We start from the raw sequence: 11,940 nt of genomic DNA, 5'->3' as shown, positions 1-11,940 counted from the left end.
CCAGCTGACTTCCTGCCCTTTGGGCAGGGGGCTGGACTCAATGATCTCCCAAGGTCCCTTCCAGCCCTCATGTCTATGAAATCTATGAATTTTCAAATATATTTGAAAACTTAAGAAAAAGGTAAAAATTGGTTAGATATGCAATCTATAATTGTATATAATTAAAAGACTTATTCAGTGTCTCCAGCCTTTTAGAATGCAACTGCTCATCTATATAACAGATATTACTATCTAGAAGAGCAACAACTAATTGAATTAATATTTCCCTTTCATAAAATGTATATATATTCGGCTGAACATATGCAAGCTGCAAAAGACAAACATTACCTGCCAAACAGAGAAGGCAAAGGCTAGGTCATGAGCACTAACCAGTGTGTCATCATCCATCATTAAAACAGCTGAAGGGGAGAAAAAGGAAAAGATATTTTATTTTTTTAATGAGCATAAAGAGGAAAATATAAATCATGAAAAACCAAATATGTGAGCCTTTACTGGTGCTATAGAATGCATGGCAATTTTCCATGCAGCTCCTTTAAACATTAGGATGAAATGCACAACTAAATCATCATGCACCTAAAAGACTGCCTACTTATATGTTAAAGTTACAGTGAAAAGGATCTGTAGCCTTGACACAAATAAACAGTTTAGAACACAGTTGCCACTGCAGCCTTAAAAGTTCTGCACCATGGCTGAACAGCTGTGCAATGGAAAATCTCCAATTTTTTGGCAAGAGAACATAACAAATCTGCAGTAATTGCCAGCCAGTCTGCAGTCCTAACAGATTTTTAATACTGTGTAAAGGATAACTCTACAACCAAGGAAAATCAAATACCATTCTGTGCAATCTGTTTAATTATAATAATTTTCCAGATAACAATTTTTAACATCAATTCATAAGTATTTACACACCACTCCCTTGAGACCAAAGAAGACTAAATTATAATATTCCACTGATAAAATTCACTAGTACTAACTATAGGATAAAGCCCTCTTGCTTTAAATTCTAAAATCTGCAAGTGGACTTTATGCAGGGGAGAAAGCAAGATGTGTAGTTCAGTTCTTCAGGGAGGAAACAAACGTCCTTTGTAGTAGCTTGCTGAAGACAAGCTTGTACATCAGTACAACTCTTGTCAAGCAGGAAAGCAGCCTGGGAACTGTAGTTTGAAGCAGACTTCTTGAGAAGTATAGGTTGAGTGGCGATGCATGCTGGGAAAAGACACAGTGAAATAAGTGTTCTCTTCCCAAATAAGACTGATGAGGGTGCAGATAGAAGCAATAATTTTCACCTGATCTGGCCACAGAAAGCAGTTTATAGCCATGACCAAACACATGAACACGGCATGCCCGTGGAGGCTGGGGGCATGGTGACTGCCGGCAGGTGGTGGCAGGAGTGTGACAGCGGACAGCAGGGAGTACTTGCACGTGGCCATGGCGGTGTTAGAAGCAGCGGGGGGATGGTGAGCGCCAACCAGCACTTGGTGACCACCTGCAAACGCTGCCAGCAGCGTCAGTGGTGGCCAGTAGCGGTGACTGGGGACTACCCACAGACACTGCTGGAGGTGTCGGCAGCAAAAGAGGGGGCGAGCGACAACCACCCACAAGCACTGCTGGCAGTGTCAGTGGTGCTTTTTGCAGGGGGTGCACCAACCATCTCAGGGGGTGCACGTGCACCTGCATTCACCCCCTACGCATCACCAGTGACCAAACACAAGTGAACGGCTGCAAACAGCTTAAAAATGGGTGACTGAGTGAAAATCTGACCCCTCAGTGCATGAGGTACCAGACAAAGATGTTACAAAATGTAGCATCTTTTATAACTTGAGTGTGCCAAGCTCCCAGACTGTCCCTGTTTTCAGAATAGGAAGGGGAAGGAGAGCAAAGGGAGTCCAGTCTGGGGGCTTTTCAACCCCTCCCTCCCCCCAGGATGGGGTGGGTGTAATGCAGCTCCCCCCACACCCACCAGAGGCAGGGCTCCAATTCACCCACCACACCCTTCAGCACCAGCTGGGAGCCCCAGAAATTAGCTCCCTCTGCTGCCTTTCTCCCTCCCATTCTGAAAACAGTGAGCATTGGCAGAGAGCCTAGACATTGCTTTGGGAACCTGGCTGCAGGCTTCCAGCCCATAGCTAGATCCCTCTTTGCCCTGGAACCAAAAGTGAACTTCTGTTTGGTCTGGGGTAACATTGTAACTGAGAACACTTAGCAAAACTATTTTGAATTACAGCTGGGAGATGAACTTCTGTTTGCACCCCGTAAGACTGGGTAAGAGTTGTGACCTATTATGGATGGTTATCTCTGGAGGAAATGGGACAGTGTTGCTGGGTCTTATTATGCAAAGACCTCAGAAAGTCTTTAGTTAGATGGTCAATAGGCAGGATAAATACACTAAAAGACACTAGTATAGACTGGAATATAGGCCAGATAAAGGTAGAAGTCTTGGAGGGAGCTTGTGGGTTTCTACCCAAAAAAACCCTGTGGTAAGAGGTTGCAGCAAAATTATTTGGATTTTTTTTTAAATACCAGATTTTTAGTCATCTTTAAAAGGGAGGAATACTGGATTAGGGTGAAAGACTAAATTGCATTCATCTTTCCTTGAAAGAAGCAACAGAGCAGCCACATTTCCACTGGGCTAGAAAACAATTATTTATAAAACCACCTTCCCATATGCTGCACTTCTTACACAACCTCTGGATTGTCACTGCTTCTGGGAAAGTGCCAAACCTGCAGCCTATTGGATTTCCACACCCCCTGCTGCAGGCTCTTTACATCCTCCCTGTACTCTTCAGTAGAATTGCTTAACATCTGCTGGTTTCCGGACACACTCAATCTATGGGATTTATTTCGTAATGATAAAATACACAGTTGGTTTAAGTAATAAAAAAAATGACAGATGTGATAAAAAGTGGAAATAATATTGTTAGCCTAGCAACAATGGTAGCTACAGAAGTGAGACACTCATTACCTTTTGTTTCCAGTTCAGGGAAAATCTGGAGTCTGTTCCTCATGCGATTCACAGTTTGCACTTTGAAGACGACAGGGACAGGATGGGGTCCTAAAGAATTCCACGTTTCCTCTGGTATCTTCTCCCCAACATTATTCCATACAACAATCACTTTGTGCAGGTGGGGGATGGCTTGATAATGATTTAAAAGCTTGAGCAATAAGTCAGTTCTATTGTATGTCTGCATAATAAGAGTAAATGAATCCAAGGCAGATTGGCTCTGGGATTTTGGCTCCCTTCGCAAATTGGGCATTTTGTCATCTTTAATATTTGGAAGTAAAGCCGTTAAGGCACCTGCCACAAGGAGTAAGACAAGGATCACCACAGAAGAGAAATGAAGTAGTCGGATTCCCATAACTCTTCCTGGAAGTTTACAGATGGGATAACACCTTTATTAACAAAAATTGCAATGGAAAAGGAAAAGTCATTAGTCTTGTACCTATGTGGTAAGTCAGTTCAGTGTAAGATTAACAAAGATAAGATCCTGAAGACTTCATCAATGAAAAATTCCCATAAAAGACAATTGGGCTATTGCCTCAGTAAGTGAATGAGTAAATAAATAAGGAGAATTTAATGGTTTGGTACAATTATTTTCAACTATTAAAACATGTTTTAAGCTATAATGTCACGGCAATACTTATATCATTTGTTTTTTACTTTCACTATTACCTTCAGTTAACTCTTTGCAGCAATGAGAGTGAATCTAAATCAAATAGTCTCAGACTTGATTATAATAGTTCCTTTCAGTTTCTCACTCTCATATACTAGTCTACACTGTTGACAACTATGTTTCTGATGCTGCAGGCAAACATGGAAACATCTCAGTAACCTCTTTGTCACTGGAGTTGGAAAGCAAACTGTGCAGAAGATCAAACCTAATCCTCAGGTTCCCTGTTAAAACTGCAGGAACTCTGCCTTTGGCAAGAAAACAAACTCAGTTTTGGCAGGGAAATGAGATGGAATAGCAAGAAGCACCATCTCCTCCAGTACAGCCTGAGTGTCCTGGACCTTGTTTCTTCCACCTGTCAAGTGCTGCATGCAAAAGGATAGATCTTTTCCAAATGGCAGACTTGAATGTTTTATTGGTGGACCTGGGATCTACTGAACTGTGAAGACCACAGACATGAAACTATGACTATGGCCATGGCAATGCTGAAAGATGTAATGCAGCACAACCCCCTCCTATCACATCTGGATTAGCCAAGTCATGTTTGCACACTGTGACCTATTGGTTACAGTTGTCTGAACTGCTTATCTGAGTGTTTAGACTGCAATCAACATACTTTGGATAAAGCAATTTGATGAACTGTATTCAGGGTACGATGGAGGAAAAGCAAAAGTTTTTAAAAAAATTATTCCTAGAAGTGCATTATCCAGTTCTACATGGCAACCAACCTTAATACCAGTTAAGGAAGCAGTGAGGAAAAAGTTACTGTTGACACCCTTTACTAAACAAAACTAAAATCCATAGTGCAGGTACTGGTAAAACCTAAATTTAGTATTATTACTTAAATTTATCCTGAGCCCAGCATTATCTAGTGGCTGGGACCTCCTCTCTTCACAACTTACAGCCTATTATTCCATACAGACTACACTCTATATGTGTATATATATACTATTTGCACAAAGTAAAAGGGCCAAACTCAAATAGAATTCCCTGTTTTTAATTTTTAATTTTACTATTTGAAATTGCTTAATTTGTTTTTATTTATCATCACATATTATGTTTGTTTTTACTTTTGTTTAAATTAGTAGAGTGTAATTTATTGTATGCATTTACCAATAAGCACAAAACATGTAATGTTATTATTATACAATATGTATATTTATTCTTAATTCTACAACAACTGTTTAGCAAAAACTGTAAATAAACTATTACCACAAGTGGCTAGGACACAGACTGACATGCATGAGAGCAGTGTTCTGTTCCTGATCTTTCTACTTGTGGTATAACCTTGGATAAATAATTTGCCCTCTCTGTGCTTCCTTATTTTCTTCTCACCCTTTAAGCATCTTTCCTGTTTAGTTGGCAAGTTCTTTGGGGTATGAACTGTTTATATTTGTACCGTGTCTACCTCAATGGACCCGCAATCTGGTTTGGGAATTCCAGGTGCTACTGCAGTACAAGTAATAAACATCCCTGTCAGCAAAAGTTTGCCAGCAAAGTTTAAGGAGCTCATTAAAATGTTATTTTTAACCATTATGTAAAGCAAAAAACCATATTTTCTTGTCTTCTCTAAAATGTTCCAGAAATACATTCTTGCTGGGATTATGGTGAGTTAATCCACAGGCCACTCATTGAAAAACACATGGTGTAATATGGGTTCAGAAAGGGCTGTTTTCCCAAGTATGATGTACCCTGATGACCTAACTGAAAGATCTAAAGCTGGTACAAATGCCTAAGAATCAATCACTGTGGTAGCAAGTAGCTGTCCTAAGGTCCAAATATAGCTTACTTTGACCCTCATGCCAGTTAATTTTTTTGAGACAGGTGTTTACAGATAGTGAGGGAAAACAGAGTTAAGAACTATCACTGCAGGGCATCCTGCCCACAACTCTCCTGTTCTCACCATGTCCTCTTTGCATCACCTACTACATATGTTTTGGTAATTGCTACAGACCAACCCAGCTGGGGTCCGTTTTGCTAGATTCCTTACAAATGTACAGTATATGGAAGTGCTTGACCTGAACAGCTGTTGTCTACACCTGTTTATATAGTTTGTTTTTTTAAGAAGCTCATGCTCATGAAAAGTGCTGGATTAGCTGCTCCAGAGACCTCTGCTCATTAATGCAGTAGTTACAGCATTGCTCTAGACAAGCTTAATTAAACTGCTCCAAACTGAGATGAAAGGACATTATCACTATTTCTGTGCCTCTTGAAGGGTTGACCTGTCTGTTCAACATTAGCTGCTACCTCTGGCCCTACCTTAATTGTACTATCCCTTCATTGGGCTTGCAAAACGTTTACAAAGATGCCAGTTTTGGTAGGAGGAGAATGACAAGAGAAATTCCACATTAGAAACTCTGCCATCCCAGACAAGACATTGTGAGTTTGGTTTTTTCCCCCCAGTGATAGCAAAAGCTAATTTCCATTCCACACCTTCCTGAGCATTTGAGATGGAAAGCCTCCCATCCTTGCAGTACACTGAGCCAAGAATGTGCAAGGACACAGCTATGAAGCTGGCCAAGAAAGTTCTCTACCATGGACAGATTGAGAACATTTTCAAGAATGCTTACGAGGAGGAAGCTATAAACTTGACAGGAACTGCATTATCTTTTGATACCAGAGTCAATCCGAGAGATGGTAAAATGGCAAAGCATGAGGATGACTTTCCAACACATTTGGACTACATACAAGCAAATGTGTTATAATATTTGAACTGGAAGAAAGATACAGGAGACGCTCAAATAGCTCTTTTCCATCTCTGTATTTTATTATTCTGCTTAGCAGGCTATTTCAATGTTAAATAAATTTAAACAACAACACCCATGGTTCAGTGTTCTTCCATTTATTTTATACTGCATAGAAAAGTCAGTTTATTGTACAATCCAGTGCTGCTGCACCAAAACAAACAGAGAACTTCAATTCAAAACCTAGATCCAGCATATAGTAATGGGTTCCTGCCTAAATGTATTTAGTATGTCAGTCGGACTGCTGTAATAGAGGGGAATCCCAACTGCTATTCTAAATTGTTTTAAAACAATATTATGTCTAAGAATGATTCATGGCACTTAGATGGCTTTCTGGATATTCTGCACTGAATACACAGAAGCAGATACTAGCCAAAAGTAGCCAAAGAAAGCTTTATGCCTTATTAAATCTGACCCAGCTTGGTACACCTGAGATTTGGTTTTATTTTGTTTATTGAAATATGCAGTATTCCAGTGTGCCTTTGTAGCTCGTCTTTTTTAATTTTTCTTTTCTGATTACTGCGTAATGTTAATGATCTGCCTTGAAAAGATCATTGAAAATCATCTTAAAGCACAATTTTATAATTAGTACATTCTTCAAACAAAATAATGTGTACAGAAGTAAGAAACCCCAAAGATATTAGCTATCATTGTTGTATATCAGTATATACACTGATCAGCCCTAAACTGGGATTATCTGATATGTAAAATGACTTTGCTGATACAACTTTAGTTTCAACATTGAAATGTATGACTGTGGCTATAAGAACTTGGCAAAATTTTCTGCACATTAACTTAGGATATAAGCGATTTGATCAATTATATCCTAATCTCTGTTTTAGAAGCAATCACTATTAACTCCTTAACATTATCTTAGATTCATCTCCCTCATAAAGCAAGTACACAGAGACCATTCTTTCCCACACAGGAATCCTTGGTAATTTTTTTTTTTAAATGATGTGTCACGTTCATTTACTCTACTTCTTTTATTATCAAGATAGCTACACTAGAGTCAACATATGCAACCACTTAGTTCCCCAATATATAGAACAGTTTTAAAAATCTCAGTGTGATACCATTTGAATAAAGGCATTCTTTTACTCTAAAAACAACATACTTACCTCATTGATGCCAGTTTGGATTGGATTTTTGGTTTGTCTAACAGGAAGAGCCTGCTTAAAATACCAGTATATTAGCTGTGTGAGGTCTCTGGATCTGTTGAAAATGAAGGGGATTATGTTATTGACAAGCATGCATTTACCCACAGAGCACCCAAGACCCTGTTAAAATTATATATAGATGAATAAAGCAAACATTCCTCTCAGTAGCTGACTAATGTATATTTTTGGCAACTGTCCAGTCTTTTTTCCTTTGTCCAGCTGTAGAATTTTCCTTGGCTTTATCAAGACTACAAAATGTTGCTATGCCAGTATGTCAGAAAGAAAAATATTTATCTTAAACAAATTTCTCAGGCTGTTACAGTATTAATTTGTATTATGGCCCAAGGTCCAATTATACTTGGTAGCATACTACACAAGACAAGCCATACCCAAAGGGTTTACAATCTGGATAGACAAAACAGGGAATGGGAGAAAAGGGAAACAGTGCAGGTAAAATGATATGTCCAAGAATCACACAAGTCAATTAGAAAGCTATAAACAGAACCCAGGTCTTCCAAATCCAGTAGTACACCATCCACTAGACTACATTGCAAAACTCCTAAACCACAATCACAGTTGATCCAGGCCATCATAATGTTGCACTCTTTTTTCATTTTTTTTCTAGCATGGCTATTGTCTGTTTTACAAGCTGAAGTAAAGCATTTATGGTGGCCCATTGACTTTAAGATTTTTCCTATCTTGTCTGAAGGCAAGGCAGGGATGGGGATGTAAGTAACAGTGCAATAATGTAAAGAAAAGATGATGTTGTGATCAAGGCACTACATTGCAACCCAAAAAATCCAGATTATTTTCTGAATTCTATCGCAGACTCCCAGGCTGGCACTAGACAAAAGATTTCTGTCAATAAAGGATTGGGCTGGGGGGGGGGAAGAAATTGCTCTCTGCTCAAAGATTGAAGCAAGATTGGGGTCTTAATCCCTCTATGTTTAGATTATAAAGTCGTCAGGACAGAGTATTCTGTCCTATGTGTCTGCTGGGGCTTCTAACTGATACTACAAGTAATAATAATAATAGGGGGAACATTTTGTTGCACAGCTGTGAATTGCAGGGATGGGATTTTCTAGCCCAGCAGCATACAATGTATTTGTATGGAAAATTAAATTAGTGGGAACAGTCTTTTGCTAAATTTGTCAGTGCGAGGAACACAGGTATCTCTTTCCATGGTTGAGTAATAGACGTACAGAATTTTAGAAGAGGATGAGTCTGCATCAAGTTGTTGAACCATTGTTCCAATTTTAGTAAAATACCTCATGTTAGGTTGCATCAATTTTACTAATATATATCCCAGATTACCGATCAGACATTGTGGAATGTGGATCCTTCTCATTTTGGTTTCTGGTTTCCGTTACTGACTTCCTTGACCTTGGCGCAGTCACTTAGGCTATTTAAAAATAAATAAATTCTTGGCTTTGGTTCCTCCTATTTTGTGGGCGTCCAGGTTGACAGACCAGTGTATTTGACTTCTGGAGCTACAACTTGAAATTAAATCAGTAAAAGTTGCAACTGCTTAGCATTTATTTGACCCAAGGTGTCTCACCCATCAACTGGTCACCTATAAACCAATGCAGCCAATATCTAGGTGCTCTCTTAAAAAGATGGACCACAATTTTCCCATCTGCAAACTCTTAGTGGTGATGTTTTTGAAGATTGTTGTGGAGAGTAATTATTTCATATTTCAAACCATATTGAAAATGCAAACATCAGTGCTGCTATTGTGGTAATAAAACTCCTGACCTCTCATACATTGTTGTCTTTCAGTTGTATGGAATGAGCTGAGTGATTAGGAAGGCTAATATCATCTTACATGAATCTCTACTTAAAAGCTTAAAGATCATTTTAGTACTTTTATGTATGATTATGGTAAAGTATTCTGTAATATCAGATTTAAAATTCCAGCACAGTTGAGCTTTTTCAACAATTTGAGCCTCAAAATATCCTTTATGGAAGACATTTACTTCTTTAAAATAGAACTAAAGAAAATAAAGCTGAAGAGAGCCAAGCTACAGCATTTTAATCCTCCTTCCAAAAAAAGGAGTATACCTCATTTCTACCTATTCATTAGCAGACACTTCATGAAAGCAAACAGTTCTACTTTAAAAAATAATATTCATCTAGCAGCCCCTGCACAACATGCAAACTATCATCTACATTTAACATATCTTTGGTATTATTGCATTCTTTCTTACCTGGACTGCAGGAGACTGAGCCAGTTATTTTTTTAAGCCTCTATTAACACGAGCAGAAGCTGAAATGTTGTAAGCGGGGATCATGAGACTGCACATTTTGGTAAGCTCAAGCAGCTTGCATCGGTTGGATTTTTAATTCAGCGACACAACCTAAAAGGTCCAGCAGTCTGGGCAGCTACAAGCCTGCACTCCCTTCCCCTTGTCTTACATAGTACTTCCTGTGGGATGCAAACGCTCCTCCTCCCAGCAGGCTCAAATTCATGCTTTCAGACCTACCGAAAAAAGCTTATGCAACCCCACTCTAAAGCAGCTTGGACTGTTACGTGGGTTATTTGCATGCCTAATGCTTTCGACAAGGGCTGCTTTGAACCCCAGCAATTAAAATGCCAATATTTTAAAAGCAATAAATGACAGAACAGAGGAAATATTGCACATCAGAAAAGAACAGATGTGAAAACGATTAACCATTTTTTCTTCTCACACTGCTTCTGTCAGGTCTTTAATGCACATTTGGGATGCAAACAAAACCCTTTGCCAGCTTCAAACCTACTGTTTGGTTTTCAACATCCTGTATTAAAAAGGGATGTGTGGGGGTGTATATCAATATGCCCTTTCCAGCAATTGTACATCACTAGCTAAATCATTGCCTAAGGATGTCTCGCCACCTTACAGCTGTACCAATGTGGTTACCACGTGAAGGATTGTTCTCTCTTTTCTGCATAGCCTCAGGTTGAAACATTTTTACAGCCTTTCCCCTGGGCTAACAGACTGCAGGACTAGGTGCGTAATCTAGATTGAACCAACATATACCAACTATGGAAAAGTAGCTGCTATGCACTTCGGTCTCTTCAATCTCTACAAGCCCATGGAAATAACTACAATTTATAACATAAGTAACAGGTACGGATTTCTTAGACTGGTATCTTTTACTGAACCAAATATGTTGTTGGGGTAAAGTTAGTCAACGTTTTGAATGTGAGGTCCCCGAGGAAGCATGTCTTATATTGGAAAGCTTGTCTAACTTCATCCTAACAACATAGTTGGTCTGATAAAAGAGATCACCCTAACAAATACTTGCCTCTCATAATTTCTGGATTATGGCTACTATATCACTCCTACATTATTTATATACAAGTTATATACACATGTATCATTATGTACGCCTATGCATGGATATAAAACTATGGTCTACTAAGGACAATTCTCATTCTTCTGAGCTTTGCTGGCTGTCCTCGTCAATCCTGTCCTTCTGCTACAAATGTTCCTGTTTGTTTGCCTTACTCAGAGGCACTGAGTGTTGGCAAAGGCTGGGAACTTTTCACTGGTCTGTGCCAATGCTCCTGCTGGAACCAAAGCCAGTTTTCTGGCTAAAGGGTCCTGTCCCTCCACCCAGAGTCAGACCTATCACCGTATTTGGAGTCAGGAAGGAATTTTGTGCCATGGTCAGCTGGTGTGGACTGTGAGGGGTGGGAGTTGCCTTCTTCTACAGCAGTGGTCTCCAAAGTGGGTGGCGCAAGGTGATCCATTGGGGCGTGGGAAGAAAATATTAGAACTTCTATTTATATAGATAGGGGTGCATAACCAAAAAAGTTTGGAGACCACTACTCTACAGCAGGGGATGGCCTCTTCCCAGATCTCTTGAGCATATATGGACAAGATTTCACAAAAGCAGGACCTTGGCTGCCTGGTCCTCCTGGCACTGGTGAAGCAGGACACGGTGTTCAGGGTGTTAGGTCTGTGTTGTGTCACGGTTGACCTTAATCCTATGCAGAGTTTAGATTATGTATCTATCCAGGATGGCTTGGATACGTCTGGTCCTGCCTCAAGCAGGGGTTGGACTAGATGTGACCTGTGCGGGTGCCTCCCAGCCTCGCTGCTGTGTACGTCTCTGTACAGTAGAGCTGTCTACGACAGCAGCGAGGTCCCCAGAAACGGGTCAGAGCCTCTACCCGGCCCCGCAGCCCACCCCGTGCAGGTGGCGGAGCAGGGCGGAGGTAAGGGCAGGGAAGGAGGCCGAACTACGGACCCGGCTAGCACTAGATCTGACTGCACCCGGGCAGGGGAGGAAAAACAGTCACCACAACCCCCCCGCCACCCCTTCCGGGTAGAAAGCGCGAGGCCCCACCCCTCCACGCAGGCGCGCTGCGGCCGGGCCGGAAGT

General features: G+C 40.3%; 1 protein-coding gene across 1 annotated transcript in view; it reads right to left on the bottom strand.

The window, feature by feature from the left end:
- Window positions 1–10,102, bottom strand: part of EXTL2 (exostosin like glycosyltransferase 2) — a 13,437-nt gene extending 3,335 nt beyond the window's left edge. The window contains exons 1-4 of the mRNA XM_019531020.1: window positions 9,780–10,102; window positions 7,534–7,627; window positions 2,963–3,390; window positions 328–398 (exon numbers count right to left, since the gene is read on the bottom strand). Of these exons, the coding sequence (XP_019386565.1) occupies window positions 328–398; window positions 2,963–3,390; window positions 7,534–7,538 (504 nt within the window). The 5' untranslated portion in view covers window positions 7,539–7,627; window positions 9,780–10,102. The remainder of the gene's footprint in view (window positions 1–327; window positions 399–2,962; window positions 3,391–7,533; window positions 7,628–9,779) is intronic.
- Between the last annotated feature and the right edge of the window lie 1,838 nt (window positions 10,103–11,940).

The sequence above is a fragment of the Crocodylus porosus genome, unplaced genomic scaffold, assembly GCF_001723895.1.
Source record: "Crocodylus porosus isolate Cpor-Errol unplaced genomic scaffold, CroPor_comp1, whole genome shotgun sequence".
Lineage (NCBI taxonomy): Eukaryota > Metazoa > Chordata > Crocodylia > Crocodylidae > Crocodylus > Crocodylus porosus.
This window is presented reverse-complemented; position numbering and strand designations above follow the sequence as displayed.